At 41.1% G+C, this 19,711-nt stretch overlaps 1 protein-coding gene across 4 annotated transcripts in view; it reads left to right on the top strand.

Annotated features, from left to right (window-relative positions):
- Positions 1–19,711, top strand: part of PHACTR3 (phosphatase and actin regulator 3) — a 95,526-nt gene that overhangs the window by 53,559 nt on the left and 22,256 nt on the right. For 2 of the 4 annotated variants that reach the window (XM_085241760.1, XM_085241758.1), the window contains 5 exons: positions 1,484–1,672; positions 4,537–4,740; positions 8,393–8,657; positions 9,523–9,770; positions 14,427–14,580. In XM_085241760.1, the coding sequence (XP_085097886.1) occupies positions 1,484–1,672; positions 4,537–4,740; positions 8,393–8,657; positions 9,523–9,770; positions 14,427–14,580 (1,060 nt within the window). The remainder of the gene's footprint in view (positions 1–1,483; positions 1,673–4,536; positions 4,741–8,392; positions 8,658–9,522; positions 9,771–14,426; positions 14,581–19,711) is intronic. The other 2 variants (XM_085241761.1, XM_085241759.1) reach the window with 1 other exon arrangement.

Raw genomic sequence — 19,711 nt, forward strand, 5'->3', positions numbered from 1 at the left:
GGAGCTCATGTCTCTGTCTGCAGCTCCATTGTGGCACAGCTGTCAGCAGCCTGCCTTTCTGAAGGATGTGAGAAACGTGTGAAGCAGAGTTACCTTGAAAACACTGAGGGAACTTCCCCCAGTATTTCTCCCCTTTGTGAGCACAAAATGAACCAGGTATAGCTGTGCTTACAGTAATGGGAGGTGAGGGCTGCCTGTCAAGTAACAGAGGCGGCTGTTAATACACCAATGATTATGTATAGGCTGCCTTCACAATGAGCTGAAATGTAGGCAATGAACTTTTTCCCCCTCCCTTCCCTGTATCATAGCAACTGTGCTACTGCAGGGACTATTTTAAGAACAGTAACTTTTCACCAAACGTGATTATGAGGCAGACTGAGCTCAGTGTACAAAAATACTGCATCCTTTCTGCAGCATCTCTGGGCCAAAATCTGATACCGTTACCCAAAAGGGCAATAAATTACTCTGCAGATTGTCCAAATTGTATTAAAAAGGGATAGCTGTGAGTTTTAAATCAATGCTGAAGAAACCTGTCATGATATCATTGCAAGGAAACATAGCCCTGTCAGGGGCTTCCAGAGAGGAGGGTCTAGGGCTGAGAAATACAAGTTAGAAGTCAGGAGTGGACAGCAGGCACGTCCATCAGCATGGACAGATGGCAAGAGTGGGAAGTAATTGCTTTGCTTTGCAATGGTGACGTTGATCTTGTAAATTTCTGTGAGAGTTGGGCAGTAAAAGGATAGTTTGTATTCTGAGGAATCTTGCTTGAATAGGGGAATACAAGAAAAGCTTCAGTCATCAAGATGCATACAGCTGCAGGGATCACTGGCACAGAAATCTTTCAGAGTAAGCAAAGAGAGCAGTTTCTAGGTCTGCATGAGGAGGGATTTGAATACCTGATCAGCTCAATTATACAAGACATGCTTTTTGAAGCTGAGTAACCAGTGCTGTGCCCAAAATCTACAGCTTGGTAGAGAATACTAGCAGTCCTGCCAGCATTACTGCTGGGCAGCTGGACAGCAGTGTCCTGCACGTGGAGCCTGGCACGACCCCGACATGTCACAGCAACCTGTGCTCATGCTGCAATGTGAGCTCTGCACAGAGAAGGAATTGCCTCCCTCCAGAGCCCTTTGATCTCCCATGCTCATGCTCATCTTCCACACAGCAGGTGCTTCCAGAGCACAGTGGTCTCCCTGTATATGCACAATGCCTAATTAACCAGGTTGCTGGACACCCACAGAAAAAGATGTCTTGTCTAGAAAACTGGGTGGATGTTAGTGTCCAGATGGGCTGGTGTCCATGAGTTTTACATTACAGATGCTCAGTACTTTTAGAAATCAGGTGCTTCTCTAAGAGAAACCTCAGACCCTTACTACTTTGAAATGACTACAGCTTTGAGACTCATTCTTCTAGAGAGGATAACAGGGAGGTTCAGCTTTCACTGCTCGTCGTTTAATTAAGAATAAATGATTTGGTGTTTTAGATACTGAAGGAAAAGCCTGCACTGGTGATGATGCCACAAGAGCAACACAGAGTGAGACTCCAGCTTGTGTGCCCGTGTGCCAGGCACTCGACTCTGAAGAGATGCAGCAAGAGAGTACAACAGCAGCCACAACAGATGTAACCTCACTTAGTGAAGAGCTGCATTTGGATGAGCAGAAGGAAGATGCAGGTATTGAATAAAAATGTTTCAAAATATAATAAGATGTTAAAAGATATTTCTGCTCAGCAGCTGTATGAGGAATCAAATATGTTGGTGTGGTGGACAGCCAGAACACCTCATTCAGCTCAGCAGCCACATACTGAATTAATACTTGTCATTTTTTATAAGAGTGATTTTGAGACTGCTACCAAACTGAGGGACCACACAAATCTTCACATAATGGGATTAGTTGGATTAAGAGACAATCCAGTCTTGGCATGGTGCTCTTTTGGAATTAGCAGTGATTGCTGTGAAGATGAAATAAGTTTCTCTCAAAAAAAAAAATTCTCAAACTTCTCTGCCAAGGCTGAAGTTGTCTGTCCTGGCTTGAGGAACAATATTCAATGCACAAATTCTATCTATGTCATCACCCTGCAAACACAAGTGCAGTTCAATGCCGTGAGTACAGAGAAGCTAAACCAAGTCCTTCTCATGGAACTGTGCCCTGGCAAAAGGGACCAGAGTGATCAGGGACAGCTGCAGGGTGTTCCACTGACTTCCTGACAGACAGCTTTTCATTCTCAGGTTATGGAATGAAGGTCAAGGACAGGACAATGAGGAAACGCTTGTAGAGCTCATGTTTGTTTAATACACAGAAAATGAACTCCTTAGGCAGAAGCAGGGCAGCTTTGCTCACATAACTCAGCAGTGGGTGTGGGGACAATCTCAAGGGAAAGATTTCTACCTACTAGCAAGGTGGCATTTTGACCAGTGGCTCTCCATAAGTAATTATCTACTCTGCCAAGGAGTCTAGTCTTGAGCCCTTGGACTATTTTCAGCAGGAAATGTTCACTCTGCGGTATGAAATCTGTTAATAGGTTTGTGTGCTCAAGACTCAGGTCTGCCTTCAGACTCTGAGTCAAACATGCTGTTATTAACAAAAACAATGACAGGAAAAAAAAAGAAAAAAAAACCAAACAGAAGCAAACCTTTCTTTTCTGGGGCCATAAAATGATTTTTAGACAACAGTACATGATATTTCTGTGATACCTGAACACAATCAAGTTCAGAAGGTGTGTTTGAGGCTGAGCATTTTTCAGGTCCACCTTCCCCACAGGTATAGTCCCACTGTGGCTGCTCACTGCACTTGCGCTGAGCATCTCTCATGTCACAGGGAGTGAAATTACTGCCAGAAGAAGGTACCATTCAACTCAAGGAAAAGCATCCAAATATGACTGATTTTCTTGGCAAGCCACTAACATCTTTCTTCCTCCATTTTTCTTTCCTATTTCATGTCTTCTCTTCTATGCTTGTAGGCACAAAAATACAAACCGATGTCAGCCTAGAACAAAACATTTCCCTATAAACATATATTTAAAAGGAAATTATTTAGTAATTTAGGTAACTATCAAGCCAAATTTGTGTATTTATTCTAATTTCCTGTCATTCTTGAATGACAAATACTCATTCCTCCTCTTCTAGGCACACTTATTCATCTGTTAGTCAACAAATTAAACATTATTATCTTGCCAATGCTATTGTTTCCAACTGTTCTGGTGCTTCCCCATGCACTCTGAATACCAGGATGCTGAGAGAGAGTGTGAGCTTGTATTCCAAATAAGGCATAAAAAGCAAGCCAAGAAAAGGTTGTGGGTACTTCTCTGGGTTTTTAGGAGATGGTCTGGAATGGTTTGGAGGGAAATATACTTTGTTTAGACAATCCAGGCTGCTAAAAGTTGAAGATTTACCATTTCTCCATCTCAAACAGTTTGGACAGCTCTCATGCTAAGGGGAAACTCTTATCTCCCCATTTGGATCACTTCTCTATCTGCTGGGCTGGGACAAACAACCTGCATGTCTACTACTGAGCCTATGGTGTCTGGATGCGTCGTTTGGAAGAGACCTGCCCAAGTTGCTAAGCCTGCCTGTGGGTCCCCATGTATGCCAATACAAAGATCATTGCACAAGTCTAAGCACTGCCAGAATCAAATCTTAGTTTTAGACTTAATCACTGAAATTTCACCTATGTCCTGCTTCAGTTGCATGCCTTTCGGGATCTATTTCCCTGTGCCCTTATCACGGACAGCCCAATTTAAACAAACTGCTCAGTCATTTAGCCTGTACTAACTTGAAAAGCTAGGTGCTTTTGCCATCTTTCAGGGGACAATCCTCAAATGAGTGCTGTTTCACCATCTCAAATTATGGCTTTGGTGACTGCATTTTTTTAAATACTTCACCCATTCTGTGCTCTATGCTAGTTGCTGAGATTCTCTGGTAAATCTTTTTTTATGACCGACTTTTCTTGGTTGCCAACTTTATCTTCAGGAAAAACGCATCAGTTCTGGAGTCAGATACAGTAAGAGATGGCAAGATGCAACCTGATGTAATGTATTAATCAAGAAAAAAACATATTGTGAACAACTGGAAAACAAGCTTTCATGCAAAATTATGAGTTTAATACTCTTTGCCCTTTGTTGGCACGTTCCTAGCACAGACAAGTAGTCACCCAGTAATCTCAGTCACCCACAACACTGCAGCTGCACTGCTATAAGAAAATCCATTGCAGCTCTCAAAAGTTGCTTTACCTTGCTTTCTTTGTTATTAACAAGAGAAAAGGAAAAATGGCGTAAGAGAAGTAATGGGAAATAAAGGAGGCTCACAAGCTTTTCTCAGGAGCATAAAAACTAACATTTCTTCAATATCCTCATACATTTTATTCTTTACCTGCCTCAGCTGTTTGGCTATTTCACAGAACAATTTTTTTTGGCACAGTAAAGAAGTGCTTCTAGCTGAGTACCATGTGTTCTGTTCTTCTGAATGTTCCTGGCATTGTCTCCTGGCTGATCAGTATTATTAACTTCATTTTCCATTAATTTTGCTCATCTTCTTACTAGCCAAGAAACCTTCAGCACCCAAGGAAGAATTGGAAGATGCCAGTCTGCCAGCATCTGAAGACAGTCCACAAGCCTTACTTGTACCTGAAACCACAGATTCTCCCCAGAAACTGACAGAAGGAAATCCAGCACAGCTTCCCAGCCCTCCATTGCTCCCAGCTCCACCACCTAAGGCAATCTCCAAAATCACAAAGAGTGTAACAGGTCAGTCATTGCCAGTCAGTACAGACTTTCCCAATCTCTTATACACTGTTCACGTATATGGTACAATTTTTTTTCTTACATCCATTTGCAAGGCTTGTGTTTGCAAGCTACTGTGAATCAGTCTGGTTACAGTGAATGAATAGAATGCTAATGAATTCCTTGAACTGAGTGATCTGGATGCCAGATAAAAACACAACTGATCATTGTACTTTACATATATATCCAGGGATTATTTGTTTTGCACTAAACACATGTAAAACAAATCAAACCAACCACAATCATCTACTGAATCAGATGCTCATACTGATATGACATAAAACATGAGGAAGATTCTAATTTTTATTTTTTATTTTTAACCTAGAATCCTGCTGCATAACAATAAAACAGCCAAAAGAAAGTTCAAGTCTTTAAGCTTTGTAGAGGTTTCCATCTTAAGGTTGTGCTCTCTAGGGTAGTTCTAAACTAGAGCTATGAAATCTGGTCTAATTACACAGAATGCACATAAGTGATATACCTGGCTCCCACAACACAATACTCCATGCCAGACTTCAGTGAATGTTTCAAGAGCAGTTCCTCTGGGCCTGATTTTCTAATGTATTGCCAATGTTACTACATTTTCCAACATTCTGGCACTACAGAAGGGGTGTTAAAGTGAATATGATTTTAGTTTCTTCCAATTTTAGGGCCCCTACATATGGTAAAGGCAGTTAAAAGGGTCTTACTGCAAATTAGAATCAAGTCTTGACATCTAAATGCCAGACCTGTTGGGTATTTAGACTTTTAAATGACAGCCATTATCTCAGCCCTGATTTGCATCCTCACTGGCACAAAGAACAGGGTTTTCAAAGTCACCAAGAAACAAAATATCAGAGAGACACTGATCAGACTACTGGAACTCGCGGAAAACACTGGGGTTTTCTGTCTTTTTCAGTAAAATCACAAGTATTTGTTTCCAATGAAAAAAGGTTCGTATTTCATCCACACCTAAAGGCCACAAGAGTTTAAGTGTGACCTAGATTCAAGATGCTTCTTAGAGCTATGGTTCGGATTCTCTCACCATTCTCTGCTATGGGTCAAGCTCTAGCCGCCTTCTTCCGCCTTGCGATATAAACTAGACAAACCAGGACTCCCCTTTGTCATTGCTCAACTGGTAAGAGAGATGTTCTGTGTTGGATTTAGGCCATTTGGAAAACCTAACTTGTAGAGAGTAACAAGGTTATGGGTCCACTATACACTTAACAGCACTTTGAGTTCAGGTATTTTGCTGCTTAACCTAAGTATTTCCTTTAACATCTGGGATATTCTGAGTTTTGCTATTTAATTTTCACCTAAATATTCCACAAAAAACAACTCTTGGTTTTCTCAATGACTGCAGTAACTATGGACCTTTATCCAATGGTGATTATACATTTGTTTATTTTTGTTTGGAAGTGGAGGCAGTGGCAAGTTAAAACTAAACAAATACTGTCAATGAGTGAAAGGGGATACAAATGTATGGAGAGAGACACAAACAAAGAGCTATTAAAAAAAAAAGGAACAAAGAGGTTGAAAAGCTCTTTTGTGTTTGTTTTTTTCCCATTTAACAATGCTAGAGATGTTGTTAGCAAAGGAGTGAGGAATGAGCCAAGCACCAATTAATCACAGAGAGAGGGGGAACAGGGCAAGGTGCCAAGACATCACTTTGCAAGATTATTCACTGAACAGCTGTTATTAGATTGAATAAGGTGTGATTTAAGGAAACACAATATTGGCCCAAGCTGCAATGAGGACAAAATTGGCTGCTGGCCCATTTCAGAAACAAGCAAATATGAAGATAAAGCAAAGTGTCCTCTCTTCCTGTTTTGGGGTTGAGTTGAACGCAGGGTTCTAGCTCTGAGAAAACGCAGCAACCCACTCCCATTGTGCAGAGGTGGAAAGTGAATTAAGAGGTGTTCCCACAGAATCACAGAATGGCCAGGATTGGAAGGGACCTCAAGAATCATGAATGTCCAACCCCTCTGCCACATGCAGGGCCACCAACCTCCCCATTTAATGTTAGACCAGGAGTACATAATCCGGATTGCTACTTGAATGCCAAACAAACATCTTTGCTTAGCAGTAGGTGGCTGTCTCCTGGGTGCAGAACGTCCTGATCAGCTGCAGGCTGGGAAGGTACCTCATTGCCAAGGCTCTGCATATCGGAGGCCTAGAGACTTAAAGAAATGCTCCTGTGCTTTCTGACGTTTTCAGATTTTTGTTAGTGTAATTCTTAGACCAGCTAGACCTCTGCCTCCTGGAGGTATAAAGAGATAGATTCAACAACTCTGGGCACTGATAAGGGTTCTTAAGGGTTCTGGGTCAGACGGAGAGAAATGTGCAAAAATGCCTTCTTAAAATAAAAAAATGATTTAGACCTCTCTTAGAATATGAAAGTAGATTGGTATCAATGGTAAAATCTCCTTGCTGTGGATGCTCTCCTGTCTATCCTTTAAATGTGAAAAAGAGACTGGGCTTAATGTTACGACGCTCTCAAAGTTGATGTTTGAATTTGGTTGTGGAGAGAGGAGCTCTCCTTCCCAACCCAAAGTGGTTTTACTGTTGCCCTCATTAATTCTGCTCTCCAACCTCAAAAACAGTAAACATGTTCTGTGAAAACAATTTTGTACAATACTTGTATAAGCTGTGTCAGTTTAAATTCTTGTCTACAACACTAGATGGCAACAAGAGAAAAGCAAAATCCTTTTCAATGAAGACGTCAGGTTGCCTTTTTGCAATCAGACTGAACTGTTGCAATAACCACCACCAGGAAGTTTGGGACTCAGATACGTGGAAAAAAGGGAAAGGAAAAGAGAACTGCAAAACAGAAAAACTAATCAGCATCTTTTCAGCCCCAGTGTTCACATATCTTAAGAATGCAAAACTACCAAATTTATAACTAAGGAAACATCTGCTGTGTTTTGGACTCAGGTGCTAGAGAATTTATGCATCAAAATCTAGCTTCCAGTAAAATGCTTATACAGGATTAAAAAAAATCTGATTTGAGACGTAAAGCAAACAAACAAACAAAAAAACGTGTTAGCTTATCCTTTTCTTCTTATTCTTTTCTTGATGCTCAATACCACATCTTTCATTTGGATTTCATTTGGCAAGTTTTGTTATGTGAATGTTATATTACAATAATTTTGGCATTTCCTCAACTGGCATATGAAAGACAGGGGTCTGATCAGTGCAGTCATCACAGAAGAGCAGACAATAGACACTGGTACATTTTGTCCTGACTGTCAACCATAGTGCATAAATTTTAATACAATCTGCCAGAGTCCAGCAGAGAAAGTGCTAGAATGGAAAGCCACCACAGTACAGGACATCAGTAGCTAGGAAGAACAGCACTGACCATAAGATTGCACTGGGCTGGGAAAAGGAGAATATGACTGTGTGGGAGAAAATGGATGTGGGGTAAGCATCTATTTTGCTACATCAAAGATGCAGACCTGCATAGCATGAGCCTTTTGAATTCAGATTGAACTCAGCTACTGAGCTTAACCAGTTATCTCTTAGCAAGAACCAAATATCACTATTTTCTCCTATCAGATCAATTTCAGTGCAGGCTCTGTGCACAAAAATCCAAGTAACCAAGTATTGCATGACCTTTTACCCTCCTGTATTTTGACAGCAGGAAGCGACACAGATGACCCAGCCATGAAGTCTCCTCCTTCCACTATCCTGAAGAATTATGTAGTTGTTGGCTCCTCTCAAATCTCAGGACAAGCTGCCCTCTTCCATTCCTCTGGCCAGAAAAGCTCCGAGTCGCACGTCAGAGGACAGGTAACAACGCCGACTGGCTCCCCTCACCTGGCTGCTGTCCACCTGCCTTTACCTCCCAGCAGAGTCATTGAAGAACTCCACAGGGCTCTGGCCACCAAACATCGGCAGGACAGGTACCTGCAGCCTCTTGGCTACATGGGTGCATGAGGAGTCATTCCACTAAATCATTTTTCTTGGTAAACACCCTTATCCTGTTTTTTAGCGTTTTAACCACTTCTACAGCTCACCTTCATCTTCTTGAGGTCACTGCTTTGAACGTGGTAGGTTTTCAAGCAGGTAGAAACAGTTAATAATCTTTGGCCCACTGCAAAAGAAACTCTCCTCCAAACATATCAAGATAGAATAACTAAGGCAAATTGTCCTGTAAATATGAGTATATCTGAGAAATGTTACTATTTCAGTATGTCTCTTGGCTTATACATGAGCATATAGAGTATACATTTTCTAATACAAATGCTTTTGTGGGAGTACTTTGGGTACTTTATCTGGTTTTCATTATGAACCGTCCTCTGTATTAGAGAAAGACAGAGATAACCAGTGAAGTTAGTAACATTTCTCAGCTCCATAACAGCTACTCTTATGAAGAAGAAATTCATTCAATATTATTTCCATGCCCTTTGTCATGATCGTAAAATATCAGAATGAGAATAGTTCATGTCATGAGTGTTTTATGTTAGGGGTATGCAGTTGTGTGTTTTCCTTTAATCAGTACAGCACAGCACGTGGTTGTATATCAAACAAATACGTTAGTCTCTGTGTCTTACCCTTCTGTACCTTATTCTTATGACAAACCTAGATCTCTATGCTCAGTATTGTCATCAGTTTTCAGGATGCCATCCCCTCTTCTCCCATACTGAACTCTCTGTCCTGGCTTTTATGAGCTACAGGCCATGCTAGTCATTTTCATCTAGTGATAAGTTCCTACTGTGGCACTAAAACAGTGTTTTGTAAAAACTGGGCTCGACCTTCCACCCACAGCTTCCATGGAAGAGAAAGCAAAGGCTCTCCAAAAAAAAGAGTGGATGTGCGTCCATCCAGAACGTCTAGCATTGAGCGCAACAAAGAAAAGGAGAATTCCCTGAATTACAGCAGTGATTCAGAAAATAAGAGGAATTCAGTTAAAGAGTCGGATGAGAACAAAGAAAACATGATAATGAACTCAGAGCTTAAGGAAGACTCCGTTTTTTATCAGGATGAGGAAGTTTTGAATGACTCCATTATTTCTGGTAAGCAAAGTCACTTATTACATTATAAAGATATACTATTGAAGCCTAACGTAATGTTCTATAAAACAACAGAAAATACTGGGTAGTATAAATTATTCTGTTTGGTGGCACAACACAAATCCAAAGTTATAACATAAATCCAAATCATACAGGGTTCCAGCTGCAAAGTGTCTGAGGTAGCTGCAGTGGATGAATACTTGGCAAGCTAGGCAACACAGTGGCTTAAACTGTGAATTCCTACTGTGGGGTGCTTATATGACCCAGAAGAAAGCAGCCTCAGAGATATGATGCTGCCCATTCATATGGTGCAAGTTGGAATGTAAGCAAGGCATTTCTGGTCTTGACTCTGAATGGCACTGCTTCTGTCAGCATTCATTCAAATGCATCCATTTGCATTTTAGAGAGAATGAGAGATGCAGAAGTGGCAGGAATAACACCAGAATAATTTACTAAAAGTAAAGGTTCTTTATAGTTTTAAAAACTGGGCTGGTTTGAAAATCAGGATATATTATCAATGAATCCAAAGTTACTTTATGATTACTGTACTGTGTTTTCACATCACCAAATTAGTCATTGCCACCCTGCATGTAGCCTTGAACTGATAACAGATGCAAGCAAGGTCTTTGCATTAGTATGCAGTATTTGGATTTGCCTTTTGCTTGATAGAACGAACAGTAAAAATTCAAGAAAATAAATGTCAGGATTCAATTGAGTTAAAACAGGAACTTTTGTCAGGAACTGCAGAGACCAAGCATGAAAAAAGTATGAGTTCTCAAAACGTTTATTTTTGACCTAGCTGAGCTGCCATAAATTGTGAAACAAGGCATAAGCAAGATTTGGCCTTGGCCATGGGACACATTGGCATTGAACACATCTTACTGACAAGGAAAAATTAATCCTTAGGAAGAAAAAACTTAGGTATTTGCATATTTGCATGTTCAATTTCCGCTGAGATAGTGATCAGGAAGAATTTTGTCTCAAGGTGTTGACAATGGATATGGGGAAACTAGTCTGGGGCTTTGTTTCCCTTGTTCTCCCCACCTTTTTTTTTTTTTTTTTTAATTATTATTTGTTTCTTTGATTTGGTTTATTTGGTTCAATTCTGAAGCATCAAAAATGGATTTCTGCAAGAGGTGAAATAACAGAACTGGCCACCGGTGGGCCAGTCAAGGTGAGAACAGACCCTGCTGTTGTACCTGAAGGGGGTAACGTCATCTCCCTCCTTTCATTTTGTCTGGCAGGTATTATTTTTCAGGAATTAACCCAATTGGTCAGGCATGGGAAGCAGCTCTTTGGACTATCAGATCAGCTTAATCCAGCTCTCTTGCATTTTTATTTGGTAAAATACCCTAAAGATTAATGAGTGCATTGTGCATATGGACCATGGGAGTGGCTATAGCATAAGCCTTTTAGAAATCCTAACATCTGGATGAAGTGAGCACAGCTTATCCTGTGTGGGTTGTATGCTCTCTACTCCTTTAATACTGCAGCGGGATTTGGGTTAAAGTTGAGATTTTTCAGTTATGATTTGTGTTTTTAATTTCACAAAGTGGACTTTTGAAGTCTGCAGAAGTGTAGTCTGGGAGTAGTCAGAGCTTGGAAGAGCAGCTATGTTTTACTTTGTCTCAAGCAACATACTGCATTGTTCCATCTCACTTTGAAAATACAAGCTTCTAGAGAACATACTGAGATAGCTTAATTCAGTGTCTGCACTTCAGCTTCAAAAACTGATTTTTTGCAAAAAGGTGCATGCAGTCTTTTACCTGCACAGCATAAGTTTCAGCTGACTTTCAAATGGATGAGGGCAGCAGAAAACAACCCTGACTTTGTCTGAGCAAATAATCACTGTGATTCCAGCTCTTGTTCTCCCCTAATCCAAACATGAGATATAGCATGACATAGCAGATAGTTTTAGAACATCCTGATCAGAGCAGGAATAGTTCTGCATGCTTATACCTCAGCTGTCACTGATAAATAGGAGAATAACCATTTAGAGCACACCTCTACAATTTAAAAAACATACAGAAAAAGTGTTGCGTGCACATGTAGAGCTCCCTTGTTTCCTTCTAAGGAGTTCTGGATGGAGAAATTCACATGTGCTGCATGGTGTATACATATCTTGCTTTCAGCGCACCCAAGATGCACTGAACTGCCTGTAAATCCACCACACAGATGGCCAGCACATGAGCAGCATGTCTATCATGTTCAAGAGACACTGGGCTGAGTGTGCATGCGCAGTCTCTCTGCAGCAATCTCCTGGCTTGATCAAATTCCCCTTAATGCCTGTTTAAAACTTTCAGGTGAAAATGAGAGCGTGTTCAGGGATAAATGGGAAACTGTTCCTTTATGTGCTGCTTGGGTTGAGCACTGCTAACACCCATTTTTCACCCACTCCCACTGAGGTGAAGGCTTAAAGAAGCTTGACTGAGTCCCAAGCCTGTGGCTTAGTGATCCAAGTGTTTCTGACGGATACTCATTTAGCAGAATGCTCTGTGTGCAACAGCCAAATAATTTAACTTCTTTTACCCATCTGTTAAACACATACCTAATTCTTCACAGAGGGCTGTATGGTTTAATTTAATTAATGTTTGCAACAGACTTTGAAAGCATTAAGAGGAAGGTGCTAAACAAGGGCACAGCTTTCAGATTCCAATCAGGGTTTTGAGCTCATTAATTTTAGGCCATTGCAACTATTTAGAGACTTGCCCCGTCTTATCCAGGGATTCCATACCTACTCTCTGCCCCAGTCTTCCCAAGATGCATGTGTGGATGTGCTATAGATTTTTCCTCCCTGCATGAAGAAATTCAAGATCAATAGTGATAATAATAATGTAGTCCTCCAGATCTTGAGCAAATAAACTGCCAATATTTGAAAATGAGAATCTATTTAGGATTTAGTATCTTGCCATTCTCCAGAGCATCCCTTTTAAAGCAGACTTTAATCCTATCTCAAATGCCAAATAAAAATACCAATTAAATGTCATTTTATTATAAGTGAGATGACCTTTCTTAGAAAAGGTGAAACTTTTTTTTTTTTTAAAGGGCCATAAAACACAACCACTGTTAAAGTAAAAAGGAACCAAACCAAAAAACAGTTATTGCATACCATGCTCCCAGGGTCGAGCAGCTTGAAGGTTTAACTGCAGCTTCTGAGTACTCTGACAACATCCGACTGGTGCTACTCTGCACTGAGAATTTTCTGACTGCTGAAGTCCTGGACTTGACCATAGGATGGCCAGGACAGCACAGCAGAGGTGTACAGGACTCTGGTGTAAATTTACTTGCTGCAATATACCTGTAATTAATTACTGGAAGACTGCAGTCCTTCCAGGGTGACTCAGCAGCTCACTGAGCTTTAATAGCACTTCCATTTTCCTCTCTGCACACCATAAGCAATCCACTCCTCAGCAGATAGAGACTTCACTTCAGGCTTCTAATCTGCATTTGAGAATGAAGATCTGATTTCTTTGCAAGCAGTTAAAGTTTACAGTCATTTTGTGGTATACCTTTCCAAACCCACAGCAAAATGGTTTTATAAGCTCAGTAGTCCAGTTTTCACTTGCTTAGCTTGCTTAAGCCTGAAGAGCTACAACAAGAGATACGGAGACACCAAAGCTCAGACAATTCTTTCCAGTGAAAGAATGCTTCAAATGTCACCAGCAGGACAGCATCAAGGACCCAACATTCTGCACATCAAGAGCAGTAAACTCATGAAAACAGGTTCTGCACGTCCTCCTTGAAGAGCTCTTTTGTAATGGCAATGTTTTAGATCATCTTTTTTTGATAGAAAACATGTGTTAGCACATTTAACAGTAAGCAGAACAATCACAATAAGTATCTATGCTCTGTGTTGCCCAATTGTCCAATTAACTTGCCAACATTCTGGAAGATGCCACAAAATATTATTTTCTTTCATTCTTTGGAATATTTTCCCCTGCTCTCTTCAGAAGAAAAAGCCTAAAGTGAAGAGTATAGTATTGATTTGAAATTCTGTTATGACACACTGTCGCCTTGGACAGGATGCAGATACATGTAATGGCTTACATGCAATGCTATATAGTGTCAGTGTCTGCTCACAGTTTTGATTTTCTATGTCTGAAAGAAGAATGATATTAAAAAACCATAATTATATGTAAAATAAGAATAGAGTGACCAACTCTGACTGTCTCAGTTACCATTTCCTATTGCTGTTTATGCCTGGTCACCCAGAGGGGAAGATGCACATATTCTGGCCATCTGTCACTGAGCCATCCCATCTTTCTGCAAAGGAACCACTAAATGATTCAGGAAACAGGGATTGCTCTCAGCTATAGGGATGCTCAGAGGTCTGAGACAAGATGCACAGCCTTTGATTTCTAAACTAGAGATGTGAGTCATATCTCAGCAGCAAATAATTTTCTCCTGAAACCATTGCTTGCTTATGAAGGCCAGTAAAGACAACAGAGGACTACAACCCTTCTGCATTTGTAAGCAGTTTATTGTCAGAGCCCTAATCACAAGCACAGTTGTATCACTGCTTATATTAGTGTGTTACTGCTCACTGCACACTAACAGACAAGTCACCGTCTCTCTGCATAGTTTCCCACCCTTTACATGTTCATTTTTCATCTTCAGGAACTGTCTTTCTAACATTTTTCTTTACAATCCATATCCCAGGTACTTTGCCAAGAAAATGTAAGAAAGAACTGCTGGCAGTAAAACTACGAAACAGACCAAGCAAGCAGGAGCTGGAAGACAGGAATATTTTCCCAAGGAGGACAGATGAGGAAAGACAGGAAATCCGGCAGCAAATTGAAATGAAGCTCTCTAAGTAAGTTATCTGAGAACAGGGGGGAATCTCCCTTTTCAATTATTTTCAAAAAATAATGAAGTGTCTTCTTAGTACTGTCAGATGAGAAATTGTCACCCACCCCTGAGTTCATTTCCAGCAGTGAATAACAGAAAACCTAATACATCACATTTTCAGCTGTCAGTCGGTCACATGAAAAAATCTTAACTGCCTCTTCAGTCAGGATTCCCTTGATTTCAGTGGAAAACAAGACATGAGTAAATGGAGGTTATAAACCTCCAAATCTACCCGTGGTTCCACAGATGTTATTAAGATTTTGAAGTCCTCCAAGAAGGCTAGAGCTTTAATGTAAAAACAGTAATCTAATTACGTATTGATCTGATCTTGCCTGGCCAGCACTAGCTGAATTTAAGGCTAAGGGCCATTGCTATAACTGCATGCTCAAAGAAGGGAAAGCTTCTGCGTGCATTGGTGGCTGTGTTTCTGTTTTAAGGGAGGAGCAGCTTCAGCAGCATTGCTGACACAAGGGTAATGTGTTTGTGCAAGTCCTGCTGCGGGGATGGCAGGAATGGTCTGGTTTTGATCAGTAACCAGGGCAACAGTGTAGAGCTGGGTGAGAAACAGCGTAACTGTGGCATGTAGCCTAAAGCAAAGATTGAAGGTAACTATGGGACTGCATCATTTGATTTTGTGTGTGTGTGTGCAGTTTGTTTTTTGGTTTTTGTTTTTGTTTCCCCCTTAAAAGCTACACTTGGGTATCTGAAAGCATGAATTTTTTAGATGAGACAAAGTAGATTGCTAAATAATGTGTGCTGTGCCTGCCCACACTGGGACAGCAAGCACTGCTCACCGCCAAAATGCTTGGAATCAAACTGAGAAACACGAACAGAAGTTCATTTTCAAAGCTTATTAAATATTAAATATCTCAAGCCTTTCCTGAAAGAAACATTTATTGATATTTAGGCTAGCTCATTCATGTGTATGCTTTTGATTAAACTTCACCTCAGGGGACAGTGAATGAGAGACACATATGGATCAAAGCACAGTCCTAGCAGTTTGGGGAGGAAACACCCCTGCCACCACCACACTTGCTAAGAAATGAGCTGCTGAATGAACATAGATGAGATTTAGGGTAAATGTCCTGATGTCCCTGCAGTGTTGGATTAAGCAGTCACCTTCTTCCAGACACCAGGAACTGGTGTTTATCCTTTGTTTCATGGCAGCACCTTACACCCAAAGAAGGACAGTACAGTGCAAGTGACTGTGCAAGACAGCAAATGACAGCTCCTGTCACAAAAAATATGTACATCCTCTGCAAGCAGAAAATCCCACGTTACAGTTTACATTAAATTCTAAGAGATACAGCCAGAGTAAGCCACAGATGTGCCTTAATAGCCATTATTTCAGGAGAGAAAGTAGACCTTGCATATTCATTTCAGGGAAATATTTCAAGCTGCACTTTGATACTGTTAGTTCTAGTATTTTGGCCCAACAAAAAGAAATGTCTTCATAGGTCAGGTGCCTAATTTTATGGCTCTAAAATACACCAACAAAAAGGTTGCCATCCCACTGCATCCTTAAAAACAAGCTGAAGCACCACCTATATTCAGAGGGATAAGATTATCTCATCAGCAGCCACACCTCATTCTGCTGAAATGTCTGGAAGGTCACCTCTCTCTTCAACACTGCCTGACTTCTGATCTGAAAGGTCTGATGGAATTGCAGCTTGAGGTGGCATAACTACAGGTTTTATCTTTTTTCATTTCATTTGCCATTTTACTTCCTTAATAATGAGCCCGGAGAATTATTTTAAAGGAATCATAAGTCAACTATCGGTACAAGGACTTAAAAAGAAAACTGCTCTGATGGTGAAGAAAAGGACTGGTCATGACTAGAAGCTAGGAAATGTACTCTCTATGGATAAAGGCAGTAAAGATAGTCCCCATATTGTCTCTTATGATCTCACGAAGCAATCTGTGGTGCAGGCTATTAGTCTCAATGGTTATGTCTAGAGGATGGCTAAAAGCCAGCTTTGTTCCAAATGCTGGAAGACAGTCTTTCATTTAGATGCTTCCTCCTGGAACGTGTCAGGTTCAGCGCATCTTGGAAAACAGACTGTGCAGAGATTGCTGGAATAGCCAAAAATGGCAAAACAGATTGGAAGCAACCTCCCACACAACTTCCAGCACATATGTGCACTGGCAGAGCTCAGCTCAGCTCTTAACTCCTCCACCAGAATAGAATGTGACCATACAAACAAGCTCAGGTGACGAATGCACAAAAGCAATATTTACACCAAAAAAACCAAGGAATGTGTTAAAAAATGAAAAATAAAATCCCAAACCTAAAAGTCGGTGCTGGCAAAGGCAGAGGAGTCAAAGCCCTCGATTGATCCCTCTGGAGTTTCTGACTAGTTCTTACTGCCTACAACACAGACCACCCCAGAGTCCCAACTCAGAGCACGACTTGATAGTAGCATGGAAATGTAACCACACTGGGAAGAAGAATGAGAATCTTGGATGAGCTTTTGAGATCTTCACATTCATTCATTTAATGATACTTGTGCAGCTTAATCTCTCTGTAGGTGTGACAGCTTGGAAGTTTACAGCATACTGCTAAGTGCTCAAGTATGAGGTACTATCAGGCAACTGGGATCCAGTAGGCATGAATGCTTGCTGTACGATCTTGCCATTTCCTGTGCAGATTAGAGCACATTACTTCTGTACTGGTAACACCGATAATTGCAATGGGACTTGCCTGCTAAGCTGTGAATCTACATGTACCATCAGGCTATAGACCTGTCCTTCTGCACAAGAGAATAATGTACAAGCAAATTAGAGAGTTGTTATTCAGTTGCTGACTGCATCAGAATAGCAAGTAAACAGGCAGTTGTTTTTAAGATCAGTGTTTTACAGCACATTTGTAGGGATTTGAAAGTTTATAGCTGCCTGGAAAATTGCTTGTTTCACAGCTAACACAACCTAGCTCTGTAGTCTAGAAAGAAAGGTATGCTGATGTTTATAATGTACAAAACACATCAATAATAGCATCTAAGTAACTTAAAAAATAGGGAGGCAGAAGAAAAGCATTTTATCAAAACCACTGTATTTTTTCTAAATGGTTCTAGTTGAAATACATTTAGGGGTAGTTGTGAATCTGGCAAGAAAGCTGACTCTGTGCTGTCATGCTCATGAGCGTTTGCACAACCAAAACGAATACTTATTTTTCTTCACTTTCCCATCATGTATTTCCTATCTTCTGTGCTTCCAAGCCAAATTACCACTTGTTGCCGTGGAAACACACATCTCCCTCTTCCTCCGTCCAAACCGGTAGTGTTCCATCTTCCCCATTTTTCCCTTTCCAGTCATGTCTTCTATTATTAATTCATGCATCCCAGTGCCCCTGGCCACAATATGTGCTTGCAGTATTCTACCGTGCATTAGACAACAGAGATTTTGATATTCCAGGCTCCCAACAGGTCTCGTTTCCAATTATTATGGGTTCACAGCACAGATAATAAGCCCTCCGTGGAATTCAATGAATTGAGAGCTCTTTGTGTCAAGAGGCAGAGAAGACATTTGCAAGTACGATTATTTGCAAGAGCTGCTTTCTGTCTTACAGACCACTTTGCTCTAGAAGGAGTTTTAGCTGAAACCTGGAAAAGTAAAAAAGTTGCTCAACTGCAAAGTGATGTAGGAAAGGGTTGTTTAATTCAATTTGATATCTGACTGCTTGGAAAGTCAATGTTTGAACTGCCTGGGTGGTTGGTGCTTCTCAGGCACGCTTTGTATAACCACAGTTAAAGACACTCCATGATTACTTAATGTTTCAACAAAAACATGAATTCTCGGAAAAGATTGTACTTGTAATTTTCACTTCATGTTCTGTGTCACCTCCTTGGATATTTGCATAAGTAGACATGAAGCATTAAGCAGCACTTACAAGTTTATGGAAATGGGAATTCATATGCAGAAGTGTGGGCATAAAAGGAGTCACACAGGAAGAGCGACAGCTTTGTGAAACTAAAACTCATCTAAACCACATTGGAAATTCTGGCCTGAGGAAGCAGATCATGCTGGAGCAAGGTTTCTTGTCAGTGTAAATTGACAAAGGAGGTCTCTTTATTCAGATTTACCACATCTGGGTATCTGTAGTTCTAGTGCTGCCCTGAGGTTCTCAGAAAGGCATTTGCAAGATAACTTCCCAGAAAGTGCAGAGGTAGCAAAATGCATACCCAGATTAGGCTCTGGTTTGTGGCTCAGCCTCATGTAACAGAGCGTGAAGTTCACAGTGCTGCTGAAGGCAGAACAACGCCAAGAAAACAGCACTTCAGATTTGCAGCCTGACAGCATAAAGCGTGACGGTTCAACACAGAGCAGTCATAAAGGAAAATTTTACCTATTGTGTCCTGTTTCCTAAGAACAGCACATCCAGCACCGTTTCCTCATGGGAATGGCTCAGAGCAGCTCTGCTGACTGGAAAGGAATCAGCCCTCCAGAGGCATCCACTGGGAAAGTGGGCTGAATTCACAGGATTTGGGGGCATACTTTACTTGATTTGGTCAAAAGGAGAGCGAGGTACAATATGTTAACAACCCTAATGCAGAAAAGTATTTAACAGGTGCTGTAGAGATTGCCCTAAATTTACCTGGAGATTATCGAGTTTTGGGGTTTCTTTGATGCAGCTCTGGCTGTGCTCAAACTCCCACTGGCTGAAGTCGAAATTAGGGAACTGTCCTGATTTAGATTGTAATTTCAGACTGGCTGGGAAGACATGACACAGATTTGTGTCAGAGACAGAAAGGCGGGAGCAGAGAAAAGCTCGGCTGTCACCGCTAATTAGCTGTGTACGATTTACCGCATGCCCTCCTCATTTGGCAGGAATCCTCCAGGTTACCTTGTCACCAATGCTAAAAATAACCCTGGTGAGTGCAGTGTGGGCGTCTGCACAACCCGCAGCTCCTTGCATATGACACAAGCTATATATAGAGCCAGAATTTAATTCCGTGGGCGTGTGGGTAAGCCAGGGGAGTCTCCTGCTCTGCTCTAGACAGCATGAGATCGTGACAGCCAGCGGGCTGGGGGGTTGCTGCTGGGGATTTGCACGGGGATGCTGTGGTATTTTATTATCAGCTTGCACAGCGGTGAAGTGC

The sequence above is a fragment of the Meleagris gallopavo genome, chromosome 22, assembly GCF_905368555.1.
Source record: "Meleagris gallopavo chromosome 22, MGAL_WU_HG_1.1, whole genome shotgun sequence".
Classification (NCBI taxonomy): Eukaryota; Metazoa; Chordata; class Aves; order Galliformes; family Phasianidae; genus Meleagris; species Meleagris gallopavo.